This window comes from Passer montanus, unplaced genomic scaffold, assembly GCF_014805655.1.
Source record: "Passer montanus isolate IOZ18808 unplaced genomic scaffold, ASM1480565v1 scaffold262, whole genome shotgun sequence".
Lineage (NCBI taxonomy): Eukaryota > Metazoa > Chordata > Aves > Passeriformes > Passeridae > Passer > Passer montanus.
The window spans coordinates 3,235-28,973 of NW_024367284.1; the positions used below are offsets into that span (position 1 = coordinate 3,235).

The 25,739-nt window shown below is 41.8% G+C and overlaps 2 protein-coding genes across 2 annotated transcripts in view; one reads left to right on the forward strand and one right to left on the reverse strand.

Annotated features, from left to right (window-relative positions):
• Positions 1-1,501: 1,501 nt before the first annotated feature.
• Positions 1,502-7,453, reverse strand: MEX3C (mex-3 RNA binding family member C). Its single transcript, XM_039712301.1, has 2 exons — positions 6,982-7,453; positions 1,502-4,147 (listed from the first exon to the last, which is right to left on the reverse strand). Exons 1-2 carry the CDS (start codon positions 7,352-7,354, stop codon positions 2,985-2,987), a joined length of 1,536 nt encoding a protein of 511 aa, XP_039568235.1. The 5' UTR covers positions 7,355-7,453; the 3' UTR covers positions 1,502-2,984.
• Positions 7,353-25,739, forward strand: part of DCC (DCC netrin 1 receptor) — an 85,449-nt gene continuing 67,062 nt past the window's right edge. Inside the window, exons 1-6 of the mRNA XM_039712299.1 lie at positions 7,353-7,465; positions 15,938-15,963; positions 17,836-17,986; positions 19,689-19,825; positions 21,648-21,802; positions 23,368-23,488. Coding sequence (XP_039568233.1) covers positions 7,353-7,465; positions 15,938-15,963; positions 17,836-17,986; positions 19,689-19,825; positions 21,648-21,802; positions 23,368-23,488 — 703 coding nt within the window. The remainder of the gene's footprint in view (positions 7,466-15,937; positions 15,964-17,835; positions 17,987-19,688; positions 19,826-21,647; positions 21,803-23,367; positions 23,489-25,739) is intronic.

Sequence of the window (25,739 nt, forward strand, 5' to 3'; positions counted from 1 at the left end):
GGACTGCGCGGCTGCGGTGGCCGGGGACGGCTGGCAGGTGCTGGCAGTGGCCGGGCAGGGCTGGGGCAGAGGGGCTGGGGACAGAGCTGTGCAGCACGCCGGGAACGGGGACAGCAGCAGAGGGAGCGGCCTCAGGGCAGGCTCAGGGTGGGCACAGCAGGAATTTCCCCTGGAAAGGGCTGCCCAGCCGCGGCACAGCTGCCCCGGGCACTGAGTGCCCGTCCCCTGAGCCAGGCGGATGTGGCACCGGGGACACGCGGTGGCTCCTGGCCGTGCTGGGCTCTTCCAGGTGAGAAGCCGCTGCGGTTCCGTGGCTCTCCCGGGGGCTTCCAGGCCCTGCCACGATCGCGCCATTTCCCGGATTTTGGCAGCCGTGTTCTCTCGCTGGCTTTGGGCAGCCTCAGCCCCGCCGCCCGCGGCTCCCCCACCCTGCCCGGGCTCAGGGAGCGAACCCCGAATCCAGCCTGAGCCCGGCCTGAATCCAGCCTGAGACCGGCCTGAGCCCGGTCTGGCTGTCCCTGAGCCCGGCCTGGCGGTCCCTGAGCCCGGCCTGGCCATCCCCGAGCCCAGCCTTCCCCAGCCCGGCGCAGCCCCCGGACCCATCGGGTGCGGGATCTCCCGCAGCCCCTGGGCAGCTCCTCAGCCCAGAATCCGGTTATTCCCCCAGAGCCGGCGCCCCCAGCTCGCTGAGATGCCTTTACTTCAAACTTCGCCCAAGCAGGTTTTGGGAATGCGCTGCAATTTCATAAAAAATCGGTCCAGGTCTATTTTGGGTGTAAAAAAAAGAAACCAACAGAAGCTGCTCCTCTTTTGTTGGTGCCCGTTCTGCTCCCTCCGCAGCCGTGGCTCGGGAAGGGCCCCCGAGCCCGGCCCCACCGCAGTGCCGGGGTGGCACAGGGACTGCCAGCCCCGCTCCGGCCCCGCTCTGGCACGGCTCTGGCACGGCTCTGGCACGGCTCCCAGCCCTGCTCTGCTCCCGGCTCCCGGCCCCACTCGCGGCGCGGCTCCCAGAGAGCGGCAATGCTGACGGACCCAGAGCCCCCAGACCCAAATCCCTGACACACCCACAGCCACCAGACCCAAATCCTTGACACCCAGAGCCCCCAGACCCAAATCCCTGACACTGGGAACCCCCTGGGGCATTTTGGGGTTTCTCTGCCCCGTCCCAAGATGAACGCTCAAGTTAATGGAAACAAGTGTTCATTAAGTAACTTTTAATATCAGAAAAATAAAACGCTCTGGCACGGCTCTGGCACGGCTCCCAGCCCTGCTCTGCTCCCGGCTCCCGGCCCCACTCGCGGCGCGGCTCCCAGAGAGCGGCAATGCTGACGGACCCAGAGCCCCCAGACCCAAATCCCTGACACACCCACAGCCCCCAGACCCAAATCCTTGACACCCAGAGCCCCCAGACCCAAATCCCTGACACTGGGAACCCCCCGGGGCATTTTGGGGTTTCTCTGCCCCGTCCCAAGATGAACGCTCAAGTTAATGGAAACAAGTGTTCATTAAGTAACTTTTAATATCAGAAAAATAAAACTCTTGTAATTCTCTTTACAGCAAATATATAATATCAGTGCTTTGGCCGTCATAAGTTAAAGGCCCTTTATCATAAAATATATGGATTTTTTTAAACTTTACTCAAATCGGATCTGTAATCCCTACATATACATAACAAAAAGTGTAGCAAAATTAGCAAATTCTAAACCAGGCTCGGCCGCCCCTGGGCCATGGCCCTGCTCCGACACGGCCCTGCTCGGACACAGCCCTGCCCTCAGGGCAGCTCCCAGACTTGGAATCACAAAATAAAAACCGTTATCTGTAAACTTTTAATACGAAATGTAACTCTTCAAGTGGAAATAAAAAATAAAGTTTTCTGCGTACTTACTAGTTCAGCATAGGTGTAATTTCACTTCATCTTTTTTCTTTTTTTTTTTTCTCTTATACTGAGCAAAAAACTTTTATCTTGGGAAAATAATGCTTCCAAAACAAAAATAGAAAAAATCCACCAGAACTCCACTTGGCATGTAATTTTTTTTCCTTTCTTTCTTTCTTCCTTTTTTTCTTTTGGTTTTTCATGTTGTTCTGGTTGCCTGTTTTTGTTGCTTCAACATACGCCAGCACAGATTTGGGAACATACTGAGGATGGAGGAGCTGGAAACATCCACAGGTTGAAATGCAGGAATTCAAGAGACTCTTTTCCTTTTTCTCCTTTAAACCAGTGATTGGAAAGACATTTTTGAAAGGAAGGAAACCGACTGCAGGGCCACTGTCACGGAGAAATTAACAACACCACCAGGGCACGCACGCAACTCCCCGACTTTCCTTTTCCTTACCAAAAATAAAACACAAATCTATGGTATGTGCAAGACGAAGACTGGACATAACGATGCGTCACATTCTGATCTGCAGACTCACCAGGAGGTGATTTCAGAACAGCTTGATCGGACAAACGGAATGTCAGCACCCTCACCGCGGGATCATGGACCTCGGGCGCGCTCCTGGGGCAGGCTCCTGGGGCAGGCTCCTGGGACACGATTCCCGTGGGAATCACACACCCCGACGGCCCTGGCTGGGCTCCCGGCCCTGCCCCTGGCCCGGCCCTGCGGCGGCTCCCAGGGAGCAGTTGTTTGCTGTGCTGGAGGATGAGGCGTGAGTGGGCGCAGAGCGCGGAAGAGAAGGAGTTTCCCAAACCTGCTTTGAGCACTGGCAGTGTAGAGAAGGCAGCATTGGAAGTGCGGGTAGCCAAGGGTAGGTGATCCCTGTGGGGCAGCGAGGCGAGGCTGCCAGCAGAGGCCTGGCCACGACAGAGGCCCTTGTAGTGCCCACAACGTTTGTTTCCAGCTGTGTGTGATGGACGAGACCCCGCCGCGCGTGCCATGGCATCGCCAGTCCCCCTGTGCTGAACCCCGCTGCCCGCACGGAGCCAGAGCCCGCCCGGCGTGGGTCAGCCGGCAGCGTGGCCGCTCCCGGGCCCACGGCGCGGCTCAGGAGTGGATGTGGATGGCCTGGGTGACGGCGGCCTGGCACACGGGGCAGGCGGGCGCGTCGCGGGCGCAGATCCGGCCGGCGCACTGCGGGCAGAAGAGGCTGTGGCCGCAGGGCACGAGGGCGGCCGCGGCCTCGCTCTCGAAGCAGACGACGCAGTCGTGCCTGCGCCGGCACTCGGGGGGCGAGCTGGAGGCGGAGCCGCCGTTGGACGAGGAGTAGCTGTTGGTACCGTTGGAGAAGGCGGGGATGCAGACGGGCAGCCCGGGCGGGGGGCCGCAGCTCGGTGCCTCGCCGCGGGCGCGCCCGGCCGGCGGGAGCTCCAGGCTCTCGGGGAAGGTGGGCGACAGGCGGGGCGTGGGGGGCCGGCTGCTGCGGCACGGCGCCCTGCTGCCGGCCAGCCCGGCCGCGGGCTCAAAGGGCGCCCACACGGTCGGGGAGGGCGCGGGCAGGGGCTCGTAGGCGGGCGAGTCCAGCGCCAGCTCCTCCGCGCCCACAGCCGGCAGCGCCTCCCCAATCCAGAAGCCGCCGGCGCCGAAGGGGCTGGTGGGGCTGAAGTCGGCCAGCCGGCTGCCGCCGAAGTAGGAGTCGGTGGAGCCGCTGCCCAGGGAGCTGGAGCTGTCGTGGCGGTAGCTGGAGACCATCCTGGAGCGGGCGCGGGCGCCCGGCCAGGCGCCCTCGAGGCCGACGTTGGTGCCGTTGGCGCGGAAGTCGCTGTGGCGGCCGAGCTGCGGGAAGGCGCCGGTGCGCAGGGCGATGTGCGCCTCGATCTCCTCGCGCGCGCGGTCCACGTTCTCGGGCATGCCCGTCACCTCGAACACGGGCTCCTTGTCGCGGCTGGGCGTCACGATGTACGTGTGCGTCTGCTGCTGGATGCGCTTGATGGTGGCGCCCTTGGGGCCCACCACCAGCCCCACCACGCGGTACGGCACCCGCACCTGCACCGTGGTCTGCCCCGGCAGCGCGGGCGCGCCGCACGGCCCCGCGCCCCTGCCGCGCGACGCCCGGATCAGCGAGAAGTGCTCGGCCGCCGACAGGATCTCCCGCTTGGCCGTGGCCACGTCCTCCTTGCGCCCCGTCACCACGAACACCGGCTCCTCACCGCGCACCGGCGTCTTGATGTACGTGTTGGTCTTGGCCCGCAGCGCCTTGATCTTGCAGCCTGTGCGGGAAACATAGCGCGTCGGTGGGCGGCCCACGGGAGAGAACACCCCCAGAGCCCCCGAGCTGCTGCCCCGCCCCGGGCAGGGACAGCAGCGGGGACAGCTCGGGCTGCAGCTCAGCAGCACTCCAAGGAGCTGCCCGCTGGGCGTCCCCGGTGCCACCCTCGGTGCTGAGTGCCACCACGGTCCCTGCGTGCCAGCCGTGCCCACAGGGATCCCTGAATTCCCCTCTCCCCCGACCGCGTGTCCCTCGGCTGTGCGAGGCGCTGCAGGAGCCTCTCACACACCGAGCTCTGCTGACACACCAGCCCTGCACCCCGGCTGCCTGGGAGCCAGCAAACATTTCCTGGGAGCAGGGGCTGTCCGTGTGCCACACTCTGAGTCACTCAGCAGCTCGCCCACAACTGCCCTCTGCCCCTGCCAGGAGTGCCATCCAAACCCCCCAGAACTGCCCTCTGCCCCTGCCAGGAGTGCCACCCAAACCCCCCAGAACTGCCCTCCCCCCTGCCAGGAGTGCCATCCAAACCCCGCTATCCCCTGAGGGATGAGGGCCCCTGCTCCAGCCGCCCCAGCACACAAATGGACTGCACAAGCAGGGATTCCCTCCTCTCCCGAGGGAATGCTGCCCCAAACAGAAATCAGAACAGTGGAATGTTTCCCTTTGATGTCTAGGGACGGGATGGCAGTCTGTGGGACAGAGTGGGCCCTTCCCTGAGGCGCTCCAGGTGCTCAGGTGGGGGGCAAAGAACCCAGTTTACCCAGCAGAGCACCAGGAGAGCAGGCAGTGTGAAATGAGCAGGCCCGCGGCATTCCCAACGCGCCGGGATTCCGCCTGGCTGAGCTGCTGAGCCAGCTGCCAGCGGGGCACAGAGCTGGCACGAGGGGCTCCAGCACGGCTCCCGCAGCCGCTCGCTGCCCTCTGCTCCCGCGGGGCGCCCCAGCCCTGCCGGGCACACGGAGCCGCGTCCCAGGCCAGCCCCGGCTCCCCAGGCCCGGGGACACTCCACAGCAGCAGCGGCACCGGCAGGAGCAGGGGCAGGAGCTGGAGCAGGGGCAGGAGCAGGGCAGGAGGGGCCGCTCATGCAGGGCCCCGCAGGCAGGCAGGGAGCGAGCCAGGGCCGGCCCAGCCGGGGAGGAGCAGCAGGAGGAGGAGCAGGAGGAGTTTCATTGTCCCGGGCAGCCCCGGGAGGGCTCAGCAGGGGCAGGGAGGCACAGGCAGTGCCACAGAGACAGCGAGTGACTGCAGAACGCCACACTGCCTGCCCCAGCCCAGCCCCAGATCCACTCTCAGCTTCACCCCAGCCCTAGCCCCACGCTCAGCTCCAGTTCCAGCCCCAGGCTCAGCCCCAGCCTGCCCCACACGCTGCATCGCCCACTGCTCCCTGCCTGCCCCACAGCGCTGTCTCCATATCTCCGTTGTTATCTCTACCTCCGATTTACTACAAACTCCAGGGTCAGATTCAGAGGATGGAAATGAGGAGCTCACAGCACGGCTCACACACACAGAGTGACACAATCCTTCATTGCACACACACAGGCCAGGTTTGGGGACAGACGGGCCGGGTCTGTCCCTACTTAAGGGTTAACTGGAGACAGAAAGGTCCCACCCCGGTTGTGAGGGGACAGGAGGGTCCCTAAAATGGCGGGGAGAGGAGAAGGGGTCAGGACCCTCAGGGGGTGAGGATGAGAGGACAGAAAATGAGGTGAAGATGAAGGTCCCACCCAGAGCTGTGAGGGGACAGGAGGGTCCCTAAAATGGCGGGAAGAGGAGAAGGGGTAAGGAACCTCAGGGGATGAAGATGAGGGTCCCACTCTGGGTATGAGGGTCCCCAAAAATGGCGGGAGGAGCTGAAGCAGGACCCAGCCCTGAGGGGGTGAAGATGAGGGTCCCATCCTGGGGGGTGAGGGGACAGAAGGATCCCAAAATGGCGGAAAGCGGAGAAGGGGTCAGGAACCTCAGGAGATGAAGATGAGGGGCCCATCCTGGGGGGTGAGGGGACAGAAGGATCCCAAAATGGCGGAAAGCGGAGAAGGGGTCAGGAACCTCAGGAGATGAAGATGAGGGGCCCATCCTGGGGGGTGAGGGGACAGAAGGATCCCAAAATGGCGGAAAGCGGAGAAGGGGTCAGGAACCTCAGGGGATGAAGATGAGGGTCCCGCTCTGGGTATGAGGGTCCCCAAAATGGCCGGAAGAGCTGAAGCAGGAGCCAGCCCTGAGGGGATGAAGATGAGGGTCCCATCCTGGGGTGTGAGGGGACAGAAGGATCCCAAAATGGCGGAAAGAGGAGAAGGGGTCAGGAACCTCAGGGGATGAAGATGAGGGTCCCATTCTGGGTGTGAGGGGACAGGAGAGTCCCAAAAATGGCGGGAAGAGGAGAAGCAGGTAAGGAACCTCAGGGGATGAAGATGAGAGTCCCACTCTGGGTGTGAGGGTCCCCAAAATGAGCTGAAGCAGGAGCCAGCCCTGAGGGGATGAAGATGAGGGTCCCATCCTGGGGTGTGAGGGGACAGGAGAGTCCCAAAATGGCGGGAAGAGGAGAAGGGGTCAGGACCCTCAGGAGATGAAGATGAGGGTCCCACCCCGGGTATGAAGGTCCCAAAAATGGCCGGAAGAGCTGAAGCAGGACCCAGCCCTCAGGGGATGAAGATGAAGGTCCCACTCTGGGTATGAAGGTCCCAAAAATGGCGGGAAGAGCTGAAGCAGGACCTGACCCTCAGGAGATGAAGATGAGGGTCCCACCCCGGCTCTGAGGGTCCCAAAAAAGGCGGGAAGAGCTGAAGCAGGACCTGACCCTCACGGCCCCAAGCGCCGCCATTAGCGCCCCTCACTCACCCTGGCGCCCCACGATCTCGGCCACATGCTCGGAGCTGGGCACGGCCACGCACTCGGTGGTGTTGACGCTTTTCCTTCGGGGCAGCGCCGCCTGCTCGCCTCCCGCAGCCCCGACATCGCCGTAGGTGCGCGGCAGCATCGCCGCCATCATCCCCCGGCCGCCCGCAACATCGAGGCCGCGCGGTAGCAGCGCCGGCAACAACAGCGCGGCTTCCTCGTCCTCATCTTCCCTCAGCTCCGCCTCGCCGCCATCATCCTCCTCCTCCTCCTCCTCCGCGCCGGGCTGCGGGAGGCCGAGTCCTTGCAGGCGCTGCTGGAGGAGCAGCAGCGCCGGCTCGGCGGCCTCGTTGGCCTCGGCGGCTCCGCTCGGCATGGCGCTGGCGGCTACGAGAGCGGAGCCGCCATGGCCGGGGCTGAGCGGCGGGGCCGGGGCTCAGCGCGGCGCGGCGGCCATGGCGGCGGAAGCGGAGGGGGAAGGAGAGGCGTGATTGGCTGAGGAGAGGATGGGGCGGGGTTTGGTGGTGATTGACAGGGCACGCCCCGCGTTTTGAGCGGTTTCATTGGTTGGGTAAAGAGGGCGGGCTGTCAATCACTCGTAAGCCACGCCCCGCATTCCGTGTGTTCTTATTGGCTGATCAAAGAAGGGGCGTGGCTTTAGAGTGATTGACAGGTGAGGCGTGAGGGAGAAGGACTTTTTTGGGGATTTTAATCCAATTTTTGGGATTTTAATCCCGATTTTTTGGGGATTTCTATCATTATCCCTTTCCCAATCCTTATGGCAGTTGGAATCTCAAAAATTTCCATTAATATCTCCCCAAAAATTCCAAAAATTTGGGTTAGAATCCTCAAAAAAGCGGGATTGGAAGAAAAAATCCGGATTTGGATCCCCCCAAAAAAAAAAAAAAAATAAGGATGGAAAGCCTCAAAAAAATCAGGATTAGATCCTTGAAATTTGGGTTATAATGCCAAAAGTGGCCCAAAAGACCCCAAAAAATCGCAAAGTGATTCAAAAGAGTCCAAAAAGGGACCAAAAGAGACCAAAAAAGAGCCAAAAATGCCCTAAAATGCACCAAAAATGGTTCAAAAAAGCCTAAAAAAACCCGCAAAAATACCCTTAAAAACCCCCCAAAAATGCCCCCAAAATGGCCCAAAAATGCCCCAAAAATAAAAAAAAAATTTCCCCAAAAAATCTCCAAAAGTCCCTCAGTAATTCCCCCAAAAATAATAAAAAATCCAAAAAATCTCCCTTAAAATTCCCAAAAAATCCCCCAAAAATTCCAAGAAAATCCCCCCAAATTGCCCCAAAAATGTAAAAACATTCAAAAAAATTCCCCCAAAATCCTCATAAAATCCCCAAATTTTTTTACTTTTTGGTGAATTTTGGGGATTTTTTTATTTTTGGGAATTTTTGGGGTATTTTTTGAGATTTTTTTAGGGATATTTTGGGACAAATTGCGGGATTTTTTGAGATTTGTTTTGCATTTTTTGGAGGTTTTTAAAATTTATTTTAATTTTTTGGGGGGATTTGTTGGTGAATTCTTTTGAATTCTTGAGGATTTTTAAATTATTTTTGAGGACGTTTTGGGAATTTTGGGGAATTTTTTTGGGAATTTTTTAAAATATTTTTGAGGATGTTTTGAGGAATTTTTTTTTTTGAATTGGGGATTTCTTGGAAATTTTTTGCGAATTTTTTTGGATTTTGGGGGGATTTTTAGGGCATTTTTAGTGTATTTTTGGGGCATTTTTTCAATCTTTTTAGAGTATTTTTAGGGTATTTTGTGCCCATTTTTGGGAACATTTTGGGGCTCTTTTTTCCCCTTTTTTGAGGAATTTTTCCCCCTTTTTGGGACAATTTTAGGACATTTTTATGGGAGTTTTTGGCGTTTTTTGGGCCCTTTTTTGGGGCATTTTAAGGCATTATTTGTGGGGTTTTTAGGGATTTTTTGGGATATTTTTGTGCCTCCTTTGGGTGAAAAAAATGGGGGAAAAATTGGGAATTAATAGGGGAAAAAATCCCGATTTTTTTTTGTCCTTTGGATCCATCCCAAAATCCCGGAATTCCCACCGGGATTCCCCAAATGTGGCAGGATTTGAATAAATCTCCATAAATCTGCATTGATTTACATACATTTGAATTTATTTGCATAAATTTGTGAGAGTGGGGTTTGTTTGGAATGGGAATTTTTTGGAGGGGAAAATTGGGGAAAAATGGCGGAAAAAAGGGGAAAAATTGAGAAAAAATGGGAAAAAATTGGGAAAAAATAGGAAACATCTAAAACCCTTAAAAAACCCTAAAAATCCCAAAAAAAGTTGATTTATTCCCCTTTCCCCGCCCTTTTCCCCTCAGGAACCGCAGGGGGCAAAAATTGGGGAAAAATGGGGGGAAATTGGCAAAAATTCGGGGGAAAATGGGGGAAATTGCGGAAAAAATGGGGGGAAAATGGGGGAAAAGCTGGAAAAAATGGGGGAAAATTATGGGGAAAATTGAGTAAAAATGTGGGGTAAATGGGGAAAAATTGGGGGAAAATGAGGAAGAAATGGAGAAAAATTGGGGAAATAGGGGGGGAAATTGCATAAAAAATGGGGGGAAAAACTGGAAAATTTGGGACAAAATGAGGGAAAAATGAGGGAAAAATGGGGAAAAATTGGAATAAAATTGAGGGGAAATGGGGAAAAATGGGGAAAAATTGGGGGAAAAATTGGGGGGAAATTAGGAAAAAATGGGGGGAAATGGGTAAAAATTGGGGGGAAAATGGGGAAAAAATGGGTAAAAAATAAGGGGAAAATGGGGAAAAAATGAGAATGGGGAAAAAATGGGAAAAAAAAAAGGGGAAAATGGGGAAAAAATGAGAATAAAGTGGGGGGAAATTGAGGAAAAATTGGGGGGAAAATGGGGATTAAAGGGGAATAAAATGGGGGAAATTGGGGAAAAATTAGGAAAAAATGTGGAAAAATTGCGGGAAAATTGGGGAAAATTAGGAAAAATGTGAATAAAATGGGGGAAAATTGAGGAAAAATTGGGGGGAAAATGGGGAATAAAGGGGAATAAAATGGTGGAAAAATTCAGGGAAAAATAGGGGGAAAGTGGAAGAAAAGGGGGGGGAAATTGGGGAAAAAATTAGGGGGAAATGGGGAAAAATTGGGGGGGAAGAGAGGAAATATTTTAGGGGGAAATGGAGAAAAAGGGGGGGGGAAGTGAGGAAATATTGGGTAAAAATGAGGGGAAAATGGGGAAAAAATGAGAATAAAGTGGGGGAAAATTGAGGAAAAATTGGGGGAAAATTGGGGAATAAAGGGGAATAAAATGGCGGAAAATAGGGAAAAATTGAGAAAAAATGGCAAAAAATTGGGAAAAAATAGGAAACATCCAAAACCCTTAAAAAAACCTAAAAATCCCCAAAAAAGTTGATTTATTCCCCTTTCCCCCCCCTTTTCCCCTCAGGAACCGCAGGGGGCGCTCGGCAGCCGCTCCCTCCCCCTCCATTCCCGTTTATTCCCATTTTTTACCTCTTTTTTTCCCATTTTTTCCTTTTTTTCCCCTGATTTTCCCCTCAGAATTCCTTGGGATTTCTCGCCTGACTTGCCGCAGATGCTGAAGAGGATTTAGAAGAGAAAAATTCAGGTTTTTTGGGGTTTTTTTGGGGGGTTTTTTTAAAGGGTTTTGGGAGGGTTTTGTTCGCGTGAGGGGAGGGATCTGTCCGTGGTGCCGGAGGGTTGAACGCGCGACAAAAATCGGATTTTTCACTCCAAAATTCACCGTTTTCACCCCCAAAACCCCTGATTTTTAAGGCTCAAAATCCCCGCATCCATCCCCCAAAATTGCGGGGATTTAACCCCAAAAAATCCGATTTTTAACCCCAAAATTCCCATTCTTTTGCCCTTCCAGGACCCAAAACCCCCCATTTTTAACCCAAAAATCACCTGTTTTTTTCCCCAAAATCGCGATTTTTAAGCCCAAAATTTCAGGGATTCACCCCTAAAAATCCCTGGACTCATTCCCCAAACCCTCCGGTTTTTAACCCAAAACCATCCGATTTTTAACCCCAAAATTCCCATTCTTTGCCCTTCCAGGACCCAAAAGTCCCGATTTTTAACCCAAAATTTCCCGGATTTTAACCCAAAAAAATCCCGATTTTTAACCCCAAAATTTCAGTGATCCACCCCCCAAAACTTCAGGTTTTAACCCCCAAAATTCCAATTTTTAACCCCAAAAATCCCATTTTTTTACCCCAAAATTCTCATTTTTTTGCCCTTCCAGGACCCAAAAAAAATCCCGATTTTTAACCCAAAAGTTCCCGGATTTTAACCCAAAAAATCCCATATTTTAAACCTAAAATTCCCAACATTTTCCCGTTTTCAGACCCAAAAATTCAGATTTTTAACCCCAAAAAATCCGGTTTTTAACCCCAAAATTCCGATTTTTTTTCCCTTCCAGGACCCAAAACCTCTCCATTTTTAACCCCCAAATCCCCAATGCTTAACCCCAAAATCTCGATTTTTAACCCCAAAATTTCCGTGATCCATCCCTCAAAACTCCAGCGTTTAACCCTAAAAGAAATCCGATTTTTAACCCCAAAAATCCCGATTTTTAACCCCAAAATTCTCATTCTTTTGCCCTTCCAGGACCCAAAAGTCCCGATTTTTAACCCAAATTTTCCTGTATTTTAACCCAAAAAATCCCGATTTTTAGCCCCAAAAATTCAGGGATTCTTCCCTAAAAATCCTGGATTCCATCCCCAAAAATTCCGATTTTTAACCCCAAAAATTCCAATTTTTAACCCAAAAATCCTGATTTTTTTTTTCCCTTCCAGGACCCCAAAAATCTCAATTTTTAACCCAAAAATCCCTGGATCCATCCCCCAAAATTCCCAATTTTTAAACCCAAAAATTCCACTTTTTAACACCAAAAATTCCAATTTTTAACCCAAAAATCCCATATTTTTTTCCCCTTACAGGACCCAAAAATCCCCATTTTTATCCCCAAATTCCCAATATTTAACTCCAAAATTCCCAATTCTTCTCTCCAAAATTCCAGAGATTTCCCGCCTAAATTCCGGGGATTTTGGCGAATTTTTTGTGGATTTTTTGGGAAATTTTTGGGAATTTTTTTTTATTTTTGGGGGAATTTTAGATTTTTGGGGAATTTTTAAAGTATTTTTGTTTAATTTTGGGGGGAAATTTTGGGGTTTTTTAGGATATTTTTTAGGATTTTTTGGGGAAAATTTTTGGGAATTATGGGGGGAATTTTTAAATTTTTTTGGGGATTTTTTGGGAATTTTTTGGGACTTTTTTGGATTTTTGGAAGGATTTTTTGGGGATTTTTTTTTCTTTCTTTTGGGATATTTTTTGACATTTTTGGGGGACTTTTTTGGGATATTTTTGGGAATTTTTGGGGATTTTTTGGGGATACTTTAGGGGATTTTAAAAATTTTTTTTTGAATTTTTTGGGAAATTTTATTTGGATTTTTGGGGTTTTTTGAGGATTTTTTTTTATTTTTTATGGGATTTTTGCGATAATTTTTGGAATTTTGGGGGGATTTTATTGGGATTTTTAATGGGATTTTTGGAGATTTTTGGGGGATTTTTTGGGATTAAAATATTCTGAAAAAAATTGAAAAAATCCCCTAAAAAATCCCCAAAAATTCCCAAAAATCCTCAAAAATTGCCCAAAATATTCCCAAAAAATCCTGAAAAAATCCTACAATTTAAAAAAAAATCCCCAAAAATTCCCCCAAATATCCTCCAAAAATGCCCCAAAATTCCCAAAAAAATCCCCAAAATTGCCCAAAATATTCCCAAAAATCCTGAAAAAAATCCTAAAAATTTCCCAAAAAACTCTAAAAAAATCCACAAAAAATGCCCAAAAATTCCCAAAAAAATCCACAAAAAATCCTCAAAAATACAAAAAAAGTTCCCAAAAAATCCAGAAAAAATCCTAAAAAAAATCCTACAAAATTCCCCCAAAAATCCCTTTAAAAAATCCTCCAAAATGCCCAAAATATTCTGAAAAATCCTGAAAAAAATCTACAAAAATTCCACAAAAATGCCCAAAATATTCCCAAAAAATCCTGAGAAAATCCCTCAAAAATCCAAGAATAAGTCCCCAAAAGTGCCCCAAATATTCCCAAAAAATCCCCCAAAAATCCAAAAAATTTAGGGAAAAATTGGGGGAAATATTTGGAAAAATTGGGGGAAAATATTGGGAAAAAATGGAGAAAAATCAAAGGAAAATTGGGCAAAAAATAGGTAAAAATTGGGGGGGAAATGGGAAAATCGTGAGAAAAAATTTATAAAGATTGGAGAAAAAATGGGGAAAAATTAGGAAAAAATGGTTAAAAATAGGGAAGAATTGGGGGAAAATTAGGAAGAAATTGAGGGAAAATTGGACAAAAATAAGAGACAAATTGGAGGAAAATGGGGAAAAAATGGGAAAAATTGGAGGAAAATCAGGAAAAAATAAGGGAAAATAGGCAAAAAAATGGGAAAAACTGGGAGAAAATAGTGGGAAAATGGGGATAAAATTAGGAAAAATTACTCAAAAATAAGGAAAAAATTAAGGAAAAATTGGGAAAAAATTGGGGAAAAATTGGACAAAAATAAGAGAATAAATTGGAGGAAAATTGAGAAAAAATTGAGAAAATTTGGAGAAAAAATGGGGAGAAATAAGGGGAAAATGTCAAAAAATTGAGAAAAATTGGGAGAAAATAGTGGGAAAAAGGGGGGAAATGGGTCCAAAAAATGAGAAAAATTTGGGAAAAATTGGGAGAAAGTTAGGGAAAAATTGGACAAAAATAAGAGAAAAAATTGGAGGAAAATTCAGAAAAATTAGAGAAAAAATGGGAAAAAATTAGGGTAAAATTGGACCAAAATAAGTGAAAACTTGGAGGAAAATTAGTGGAAAAAATGGAGAAAAATAGGGAAAAATGGGAAAAAATAGGGAAAAAATGGGAAGAATTCGGAAAAAATTAGGAAAAAATTGGGGGGAAAATAGGAAAAATGTGAGAAAAAATTTATAAAAATTGGAGAAAAATGGGGAAAAATTAGGAAAAAGATTAAAAAATAGGGAAAAAATGGGGGAAAATTGGGCAAAATTAGGAGCAAATTTGGAGGAAAAAAAATGCCCAAAATATTCCCAAAAAATCCTGAGAAAATCCCTCAAAAATCCAAGAATAAGTCCCCAAAAGTGCCCCAAATATTCCCAAAAAATCCCCCAAAAATCCAAAAAATTTAGGGAAAAATTGGGGGAAATATTTGGAAAAATTGGGGGAAAATATTGGGAAAAAATGGAGAAAAATCAAAGGAAAATTGGGCAAAAAATAGGTAAAAATTGGGGGGGAAATGGGAAAATCGTGAGAAAAAATTTATAAAGATTGGAGAAAAAATGGGGAAAAATTAGGAAAAAATGGTTAAAAATAGGGAAGAATTGGGGGAAAATTAGGAAGAAATTGAGGGAAAATTGGACAAAAATAAGAGACAAATTGGAGGAAAATGGGGAAAAAATGGGAAAAATTGGAGGAAAATCAGGAAAAAATAAGGGAAAATAGGCAAAAAAATGGGAAAAACTGGGAGAAAATAGTGGGAAAATGGGGATAAAATTAGGAAAAATTACTCAAAAATAAGGAAAAAATTAAGGAAAAATTGGGAAAAAATTGGGGAAAAATTGGACAAAAATAAGAGAATAAATTGGAGGAAAATTGAGAAAAAATTGAGAAAATTTGGAGAAAAAATGGGGAGAAATAAGGGGAAAATGTCAAAAAATTGAGAAAAATTGGGAGAAAATAGTGGGAAAAAGGGGGGAAATGGGTCCAAAAAATGAGAAAAATTTGGGAAAAATTGGGAGAAAGTTAGGGAAAAATTGGACAAAAATAAGAGAAAAAATTGGAGGAAAATTCAGAAAAATTAGAGAAAAAATGGGAAAAAATTAGGGTAAAATTGGACCAAAATAAGTGAAAACTTGGAGGAAAATTAGTGGAAAAAATGGAGAAAAATAGGGAAAAATGGGAAAAAATAGGGAAAAAATGGGAAGAATTCGGAAAAAATTAGGAAAAAATTGGGGGGAAAATAGGAAAAATGTGAGAAAAAATTTATAAAAATTGGAGAAAAATGGGGAAAAATTAGGAAAAAGATTAAAAAATAGGGAAAAAATGGGAAGAATTCGGAAAAAATTAGGAAAAAATTGGGGGGAAAATAGGAAAAATGTGAGAAAAAATTTATAAAAATTGGAGAAAAATGGGGAAAAATTAGGAAAAAGATTAAAAAATAGGGAAAAAATGGGGGAAAATTGGGCAAAATTAGGAGCAAATTTGGAGGAAAATTGGAGGAAAATAGGGAAAAATTAGACAAAAATTGGACAAAAAATAAGTGAAAATTCGGGGGAAAATTGGTGAAAAAATGGGAAAATAATGGAGAAAAAATGGAAAAATTAGGGAAAAATGTTGAAAAATAGTGGGAAAAATTGGGGGAAAATTGGACAAAAATAAGAGAATAAATTGGAGGAAAATTGAGAAAAAATTGAGAAAAAATTGAGAAAAATTGGAGAAAAATGGGGAGAAATTAGGGAAAAATATCAAAAAATTGAGAAAAATTGGGAGAAAATAGTGGGAAAAAGGGGGGAAATGGGTCCAAAAAATGAGAAACATTTGGGAAAAATTGGGAGAAACTCAAGGAAAAATTGGGGAAAAAGTTAGGGAAAAATTGGACAAAAATAAGAGAAAAAATTGGAGGAAAATTGAGAAAAATTAGGTAAAAATTGGACAAAAAGTTGCTAAAAACGAGGGAAAAATTGGAGAAAAAATGGGAAAAAATAAGTGAAAAATGGCAAAAAATCAGGAAAATATTGGGAAAAATCCAGAAAAAAAGGGGAATAATAGGGGAAGATTAGGAAAAAAAAAGTGGGGAAAAATTTGTGGCATATTCAGGGAAAATTTTAATAAAAATTTCCATTTTTTTCTTGCAGGATTTCACCTCCCTCCCTTCACCGAGGTGAAATTCCTACAGTAACCTTCGGGTGCTGGGGTGGCCCAAAAATGGGGAAAAATTGGGGAAAATTGGAGAAAAAATTGGAAAAATTGGGGAAAAATTGGGGGAGAAATTGGGGGAAAATTGGAGAAAAATTGGGCGAAAGTTGAAGGAAAATTGGACAAAAATTAGAGAAAAACTGGGTGGAAAATCAGAAAAAATTGGGAAAAAATTTGGGAAAATTAGGGGGAAAATTGGGCAAAAATACGGGAAAAATGGAAAAAATGTGAGAAAAAAATTATGAAAATTGGAGAAAAAATGGGGGAAAATTAGGAAAAAATAGTAAAAAATAGGGGAAAATTGGACAAAAATAAGGGAAAAAATTGGAGGAAAATGGAGGAAAATTGGAGAAAAAATGGGAAAAAAATTAGGAAAAAATGGCAAAAAATAGGAGAAAATTGGGAAAAATCAGGGGAAAAATTAGGGAAAAATTGGGGGAAATTGGACAAAAATAGGAGAAAAATTGGGTGAAATTTGGGGGAAAAATTGGAATAAAATTAGGAAAAATTAGGCAAAAATAGGGAAAAAGTTGGGAAAAATGGCAAAAAATAGGGGAAAAATTGGGAAAAATTCAGGAAAAATTGGGGAAAAATTTTGTGGCAATTTCAGGAAAATATTTAATAGAAATTTCCTTTTTTTTTTTTTGCAGGATTTCACCTCCCTCCCTTCACCGAGGTGAAATTCCTACAGTAACCTTCGGGTGCTGGGGTGGCCCAAAAATGGGGAAAAATTGGGGAAAATTGGAGAAAAAATTGGAAAAATTGGGGAAAAATTGGGGGAGAAATTGGGGGAAAATTGGAGAAAAATTGGGCGAAAGTTGAAGGAAAATTGGACAAAAATTAGAGAAAAACTGGGTGGAAAATCAGAAAAAATTGGGAAAAAATTTGGGAAAATTAGGGGGAAAATTGGGCAAAAATACGGGAAAAATGGACTGGGCAAAAATCGGGGGAAACTGGGGGAGTATTAGGAAAAATACGGTAAGAAAATGGGGAAGTATTAGGAGAATTACGGTAAAAAGTTGGCGGTAATTGGGAGAAAATTGGGAAGAAAGTGGAGAAAAATTGGGAGAAAAGTTGGGAAATTTTGGGAAAAATTGGGAGAAAATAGGGGAAAAATTATGTGAGAAGGAGAGAAAAATTGGGAGAACATTGGGGAAAAATTGGGAAAAAAATAGGGGGTATGAGGAGAAATATGGTAAAAATGGGGGAGTATTAGGAGAATTACAGTAAAAAGTTGGGGGTAATTGGGAGAAAATTGGAAAAAAAGTGGAGAAAAATTGGGGAAAATTGAACAAAAGTAGGGGGGAAATAGGAGAAATATGGTGTGAGAAGGAGAGAAAAATTCGCAGAAAATTGGGGAAAAATTGGGGGAAAATTGGTGGAGTATTAGGAGAAATACAGTAAAAAGTTGCCCAAAATATGGGAGAAAATTGGGGAAAAAGTGGAGAAAAATTGGGAGAAAATTGGGGAAAATTGAGGGAAAGTTGGGGGAAAATAGGAGAAAAATGGGGGAAAAGGGAGAGAAGGATTGGGGGAAAATTGGGGAAAATTGGGGGAAAATGGAGGGAAAAAGTGGAGAAAAATTTGGAGAAAATTTGGGAAATTTTGGGAAAAATTGGGGGAAAATAGGAGAAAAAGGGTGTGAGAGGGAGAGGAAAATTGAATAAAAATGGGGAAAATTTAGGGAAAATAGGGAGAAAATGTGGAAAAAATTGAAAAAATATTGGGAAAAATGGGGGAAAATTGAAGAAAAATTGGGAGAAAATTGGGGAAAATTTAGAACTTGATTTTTCCCACATTTTTCCGGAATTTTCCATGGAATTTTCTCTCTCAGCAGATCCCACCATCCGGCGCTCTCCGCATTTCCTGCGACGCCCGAGCGCTGTCAGCACCCGCCAGGGCAGCGACGCTGTCCTCGAGTGTTCGGCCTCGGGGCTTCCGGAACCTTCCGTCACGTGGCTCCGGGACGGTGACGTCATCGCCATCAGGTAGGGGAAAATTGGGAATTTTTTGGCAATTTTTTGGGATTTTAAAAAATTTTTTACAATTTTTATTTGGATTTTATTTGGATTTTATTTGATTTTTTTTTTCTTTTGGAATTTTTTGCAGATTTTTTGGGGATTTTTGGGGATTTTTTTTTGGGGGGGGGAATTTTTTCATATTTTACTCCGTTTTTATTTGGAATTTTTTGGGAATTTTTTAGGAATTTGGGGGATTTTTTCAGATTTTCTTTGGATTTTCTTTGGAATTTTGGGGGATTTTTTTCAGTTTTTATTTCACTTGGAATTTTTTGGATTTTTTTTTTATTTTTGGGGAATTTTTTGCAGATTTTTTTGGGATTTTTGGGGATTTTTTGGGGGGGGGGAACTTTTTTCACATTTTATTCCGTTTTTACTTGGAATTTTTTGGGAATTTTTTAGGAATTTTTGGGGATTTTTTTTTAAAAAATTTTTTACAATTTTTATTTGGATTTTATTTGGATTTTATTTGATTTTTTTTTTCTTTTGGAATTTTTTGCAGATTTTTTTGGGATTTTTGGGGATTTTTTTTTGGGGGGGGGAATTTTTTCATATTTTACTCCGTTTTTATTTGGAATTTTTTGGGAATTTTTTAGGAATTTGGGGGATTTTTTCAGATTTTCTTTGGATTTTCTTTGGAATTTTGGGGGATTTTTTTCAGTTTTTATTTCACTTGGAATTTTTTGGATTTTTTTTTTATTTTTGGGGAATTTTTTGCAGATTTTTTTGGGATTTTTGGGGATTTTTTGGGGGGGGGGAACTTTTTTCACATTTTATTCCGTTTTTACTTGGAATTTTTTGGGAATTTTTTAGGAATTTTTGGGGATTTTTTCAGATTTTATGTGGATTTTCTTTGGAATTTTTTGGGAGTTTTTTGGATTTTTTACAAATTTTATTTGGATTTTTTGGGGGTTTTTTTGGGAATTGTTCAGGATTTTGTTCTGATTTCTGCGGGATTTTTGGGAATTTTGTTGGAAATTTTCAGGATTTTATTTGGGTTTAATTTGGATTTATTTTCATTTTATTCAGATTTTTTGAGGAATTTTTTGGGAATTTTTTGGGATTTTATTTTGATTTTTTAAAGTTTTTTGGGGTTTTATTGGAGATTTTATTTGGATTATTTTCATATTTTTTAGGGATTTTCTTGAATTTATTTGGGTTTTATTTGGATTTAATCCAGAATCTTTAGGAATTTTTTTGGAATTTTTGGGGTTTTTTTCCAGAATTTTTAGGGATTTTTTAAAGACTTTTCTGTGATTTTTGGGGGGATTTTTTTCAGAGTTTTAAAAATTTTATTTGGGCTTTTTTCAGATTTTTTTTTTATTTTGGTGGATTTTTTGGGTATTTTTTGTGATTTTTTTTTTTATTTTAATGGGATTTGGGGGGGATTTTTTGGGGTATTTTTGAGATTTTTTTGGTGGGTTTTCTTAGAAATTTTATGGGAAATTTTCTAGATTTTTTTGAGATTTAAAAAAATTTTATTTCTATTTTTACTGGATTTTTTAGTGGATTTATTCAGCATTTTATTTCCATTTTTTCCCTTTTTTTCACCATTTACCCCTCAATTTCCCTCCGATTTTCTCCATTTTTTTTTTTAATTTTCACCAAATCTCCCTCTTTTTTCCCCATTTCCCCTTTCAAACCTCCAAAAATTCCCAAATTTTTCTTCTAGCTCTCCCAAATATTCCCTCCTGGCCGGGAGCAACCTCCGCATCAGCAACGTCACTTCTGCTGACTCAGCGCTTTACACCTGCCTCGTCGATTTCGGTGACACCAATGACAGCGCCAGCGCCCGCCTGGACGTCCTGGGTGAGCTTTCCCGCCAAAATTTCCCTCCAAAATTAAATTTTCCCACATTTTTTTCTCCTCATGATTTTCCCTTTTTTCCTGCTTTTTTTCCACAGAAAATGAAATTTTTCAGCCTTTTTTGGTGACAAAATAAAGTTTTCCCACCAAAATTTCCCTCCATTTTCCCCCTTCCCTCACAAGGTTTTCCCACCAAAATTTCCCGCCAAAATTCCCTCCAAAATTAAATTTTCCTACATTTTTTTCCCCTCGTTATTTTCCCTTTTTTCCTGCCTTTTTTTCCCAGAAAATGAAATTTTTCTGCCTTTTTTCCTAACAAAATTAAGTTTTCCAGCCAAAATTTCCCTCCATTTTCCTCCTTCCCTCACAAGGTTTTCCTGCCAAAATTTCCCACCAAATTTCCCGCCAAAATTTCCCTTCAAAATTAAATTTTCCCACCTGCTTTTTCCCCTCGTGATATGCCCTTTTTTCCCTGCCTTTTTCCCCCAGAAAACGAAATTTTTCTGCCTTTTTTGGTGACAAAATAAAGTTTTCCCGCCAAAATTTCCCGTCAAATTTTCCCTCAAAAATAAAATATTCCTGCCAAATTTTCCTGCTTTCCCCCCCTCCCAAAATGAAATTTTCTTGTCTTTTTCTTTTTTGTCTTCTCGCCAAAGGTTTTCCCAACAAAATTTCCATCCAAAATCAAATTTTCCCGCCATTTTTCTCTCAGAAAATAAATTTTTTCTGCCTTTTTTTCTCACAAAATGGTTTTCCCGCCTTTTTTCCCCGCCTTTTTGTCCTTCTCTCAAAAGGTTTTCCTGCCAAAATTTCCCACCAAGTTTTTCCTCCAAAATAAAATTTTCCCGCCAAATTTTCTGCCTTTTTTTCCCACCTTTTTCCCCCTCAAAATAAAATTTTCTCACCTTTTTTTCCCTTCATGATTTTCCCGCCTTTTTTCCCCCACAAAATGAAATTTTCCCACCTTTTTTTCCCCCACAAAATTAAATTTTCCCGCCTTTTTTTGTTTCTTTCTAAAGGTTTTCCCACCAAATTTTCCCTCCAAAATAAAGACTTCCCACCTTTTTTTTTCCTGCCAAAAATGGCAGAAAAAAGAAAAGGCGGGAAAAACTTTTGTGAGGGGAAAAAAGTGGTGGGAAAAAAGCGGAAAAAAATCCCAAAATTCTCAACCTTTTTTCCCCAATTTTTTGGGGCAGTTCCTCAGTTTTGTGAGAGAAATATGGTGGGAAACAAAGGGCGGGAAAACTTTTTGTGAGGGGGAAAAATGGAGGGGAAAAAAGGCAGGAAAAAAAATGGTGGGAAAACCATGAGGAGAAAATAATGGTGGGAAAATCATGAGGGGGAAAAAATGCTGGGAAAATCATGAGGTGGAAAAAATGCTGGGAGAATCATGAGGTGGAAAAAAGTGGTGGGGAAAAAAGTGGGAAAATCATGAGGGGAAAAAATGGTGGGAAAATTATGACAGAAAAAATGGTGGGAAAATCATGAGGGGAAAAAAATGCTGGGAAAATCATGAGGTGGAAAAAAATGGTGGGGAAAAAAATGGGAAAGTCATGAAAGGAAAATAATGGTGGGAAAATCATGAGGGGGAAAAAATGGTGAGAAAATCATGAGGGGAAAAAATGGAGGGAAAATCATGAGGGGGAAAAAATGGTGGAAAAATCATGAGGGGAAAATGGCAGGGAAATCATGAGGGGAAAAAAGAGTGAGAAAAAGAAAATGGGGGGGAAAAATCAGGAAAAAAAAAGTGGGGGTGAAAAAAAAGAGGGAAAAAATTCCAAAATTCCCAAATTTCCAACCTTTTTTTCCTGAATTTTTGGGGCAGTTCCTCCATTTTTCCTGGTGCGTCCGTCCAACCTCTATGGGCGCGAGCGCTGGGACGTGGAGCTGGAATGTTCCGTGGGAGGAAACCCCACACCGAGCGTGCAGTGGCTGAAAAATGGAGAGGTCGTGATACCCGGAGATTATTTCCAGATTGTGGTGAGTTTTTGGGGAAAAAATGGGAATTTTGGGGGGATATTTTGGGAATTTATCAGGAATTTATTGGGAATTTTTGGGGATCTTTTTTGAATTTTACGGGGATTTATTGTGATTTTTTTTGCGATTTTTTAGGATTTTTTGGGGATTTTTTGGGGTACTTTATTGGAATTTATTGTAAATATTTTGGGATTTTTTTTCTAGTTTTTGTGATTTTGTTGGATTTTTAAAAAATTTTTTAGGATTTTTTTTGATTTTTGGGCGATTTTTTGGGCGATTTTATTGGGATTTATTGTAAATATTTTGGGATTTTTTTTCTAGTTTTTGTGATTTTGTTGGATTTTTAAAAAATTTTTTAGGATTTTTTTTGATTTTTGGGCGATTTTTTGGGCGATTTTATTGGGATTTATTGTAAATATTTTGGGATTTTTTTCTATTTTTAGGGATTTTTTTGATTTTTTAAAATTTTTTCTTTCAGATTTTTCTTTGATTTTTTTTAATTTTTACTGGATTTTTTGTCATTTATTTGGAATTTATTGGAAATATTTTGGGATTTTGGGGGATTTTATTTCAGATTTTTTTTTAAACAATTTTTTATAGGACTTTCTAAGAATTAAAAAAATTATTTATGCAGATTTATTGCAAATTTTTTGGGAATATTTTGGGATTTTTTTGGAATTTTTAAAAATTTCAATGGAATTTCTTGTGGATTTTTGGGGATTTTTTAAAAATTTATTTGTGAATTTATTTGGAATTTATTGCAAATTTATTCGGATTTTTGGGGATTTTTAATGGATTTTTAAAAGCTTTTTAACATAATTTTTACAGATTTTATTTAGGATTTTTTAGGATATTGTTGAGATTTTTTTCATGATTTCTTGTGATTTTTCAGATTTTTTTCTCAAATTTTTGGATTTTTTGAGATTTTTAAAGGAATTATTTTTGAATTTGTTAGAATTTGATTGGAATTTTATTGTTTTTTTAACAAAACTTTTGGATTTAAAAAAAATTTAGGTTTTTAATGGGGATTTTTTGGGGGGATTTTAAATAATTTTTTTAGGATTTTTTTTTCCAGATTTTTTGGAGGATTTTTAAAAAATTTTTTTAGGATTTATTTTAATGCAATTTTAGAATTTTTTTACATAATTTTTTAGACTTTTTAATGTGTTTCTTACAGATTAGTAAAATTTTGAAAATGCTTTTTAATATTTTGGGGATTTTTTTTCATTTTTAAATTTTTTAAATTACTTTTCCAGGTTTTTTAAAAATTATTTTGGGATTTTGGGGGATTTTTTTGAAATTTTTTTTCTTTTTTTTGAATTTTGGGGGATATTTTTGTCATTTTTTAGAAAATTTGTTTTGGAATATTTCAGAATATTTCCGAATTTTTCACTGATTTTTTTGGATGTTTTTTCAATTATAACATTTTTTTTTCCTGCATTTTTTTGCCTTTTTGTGAATTTTTTTTTTCCAATATTTTTGGGGTTTTTTCTGAGGTGATTTTTGGGATTTTTAGAGGGCATTTTTGGGATAAAATTCCAATTTTAATCCCATTTTTTTTCTTTCAGGGTGGCAGCAATTTAAGGATTTTGGGTTTGGTAAAATCCGACGAGGGATTTTATCAGTGCATGGCCAGGAACGAAGCTGGGAGTTCCCAGAGCATCGCCCAACTCATCGTCCTCGATCCTGGTAAGGCAAAAAAAAATCAAATTATTTTTAAAATTTGGTGTGATTTTTTGGGGATTTTTTTAGGAATTTTTTTTATTTTCAAAAAATTTGGGGGGAATTTTTGGAGGATTTTTTGGGGATTTTTCTGAGATTTTTTTATTTTTGGGGGATTTTTTTTTTTTTGGGGAATTTTCAAAAAATTTGGGGGGAATTTTTGGAGGATTTTTTGGGGATTTTTTTAGGAATTTTTTTTTTTTTCAAAAAATTTGGGGGGAATTTTTGGAGGATTTTTTGGGGATTTTTCTGAGATTTTTTTATTTTTGGGGGATTTTTTTTTTTTTTGAGAATTTTTCAAAAAATTTTGGGGGAATTTTTTTTTTTGAGGAATTTTGAGGGATATTGTGGGGAATTTTTTGTGGAGTTTTTTTGTATGATTTTTAAATTTCTTTAATTTTTTGGGATTGTTTTGATATTTTGGGATTTTTTATTTATTGATTTTTAAAAAACTTTTGCAGAAATTTTTGGGATTTTTGAGGGATTTTTTGGGGGGGGATTTTATTGGGAATTGTTTTATTTTTTGGGGAATTTTAGGGATTTTCTGAATTTTTAGGGATTTTTTTAGGATTTTTTTGGAATTTTTTAGAAATTTTGGGATTTTTTGGAGTTTTTTTATTTTTTGGGGATTTTTGGGGAATTTTTGGGGATTTTTGGGGAATGTTTTGGAATGTTTTTTTACAATTTCGAGATTTTTTTTGTGAAATTTTAAGGATTTTTTTGAATTTTTTAGAAATTTTGGGGATTTTTGGGGGGGATTTTTTTTGGGAATTTTTGGTGAACGTTTTGGATTTTTTCCAATTTTTGGGAATTTTTTAGTGAATTTTTAGGAATTTTTTTTTTAATTTTGGGGGATTTTTGGGGGAAATTTTTGGGGTTTTTTTGAGATTTTCTTGATTTTTGAGGGATTTTTTTCATAATTTTTTTATTTTTTGTGAATTTTTAGGTATTTTTCTGGAATTTTTTAGACATTTTTGGGGATTTTTTGGGAATGTTTTGGATTTTTTTTGCTGATTTTTTGGGATTTTTTCAGTTTGTTGTGAAATTTTAAGGATTGGTTCCTGAATTTTTAAAAATTTTGGGAAATTTTGGGGAGATTTTTTTATTTTTGGGGGATTTGGGGGATTTTTTGGGGAATGTTTTGGATTTTTTTCAATTTTGGGGATTCTTTTTCAATTTTTTGTGAAATTTTAAGGATTTTTTGGAATTTTTTAGACATTTTTGGTATTTTGGGGGATTTTTTTTTAGATTTTTTGGGATTTTTGGGGAATTTTTTTCAATTTTTTGGGGAATATTATGGATTTTTTCAATTTTTGAGATTTTTTGGGGATTTTTTCAATTTTTTGTGAAATTTTAAGGATTTTTTTGAATTTTTTAGAAATTTTGGGGATTTTTGGGGGGGATTTTTTTTGGGAATTTTTGGTGAACGTTTTGGATTTTTTCCAATTTTTGGGAATTTTTTAGTGAATTTTTAGGAATTTTTTTTTAATTTTGGGGGATTTTTGGGGGAAATTTTTGGGGTTTTTTTGAGATTTTCTTGATTTTTGAGGGATTTTTTTCATAATTTTTTTATTTTTTGTGAATTTTTAGGTATTTTTCTGGAATTTTTTAGACATTTTTGGGGATTTTTTGGGAATGTTTTGGATTTTTTTTTCTGATTTTTTGGGATTTTTTCAGTTTTTTGTGAAATTTTAAGGATTGTTTCCTGAATTTTTAAAAATTTTGGGAAATTTTGGGGAGATTTTTTTATTTTTGGGGGATTTGGGGGATTTTTTGGGGAATGTTTTGGATTTTTTTCAATTTTGGGGATTCTTTTTCAATTTTTTGTGAAATTTTAAGGATTTTTTGGAATTTTTTAGACATTTTTGGTATTTTGGGGGATTTTTTTTTAGATTTTTTGGGATTTTTGGGGAATTTTTTTCAATTTTTTGGGGAATATTATGGATTTTTTCAATTTTTGAGATTTTTTGGGGATTTTTTCAATTTTTTGTGAAATTTTAAGGATTTTTTTGAAATTTTTGGAAATTTTGGGAGGAATTTTTTGGGGGGATTTTTTTGAGTATTGAAAATGTTGGGATCTTTTTTGGGGGGAATTTTTAGAGATATTTTTTGGAATTTTTTGGGGAATTTTTTTGGAATCTTTTGTGGAGTTTTTTTGTATGATTTTTTAAATTTCTTTAATTTTTTGGGATTGTTTTGGTATTTTGGGATTTTTTAA

What these genes read in the sequence shown, in the direction of transcription:
- MEX3C (XM_039712301.1), bottom strand. Translation starts at nt 7,354, where the DNA reads ATGCCGAGCGGAGCCGCCGAGGCCAACGAGGCCGCCGAGCCGGCGCTG. An exon ending in CGAGATCGTGGGGCGCCAGG is followed by an intron (nt 4,148 to 6,981) that starts GTGAGTGAGGGG and finishes TTTCCCGCACAG; the next exon opens with GCTGCAAGATCAAGGCGCTG.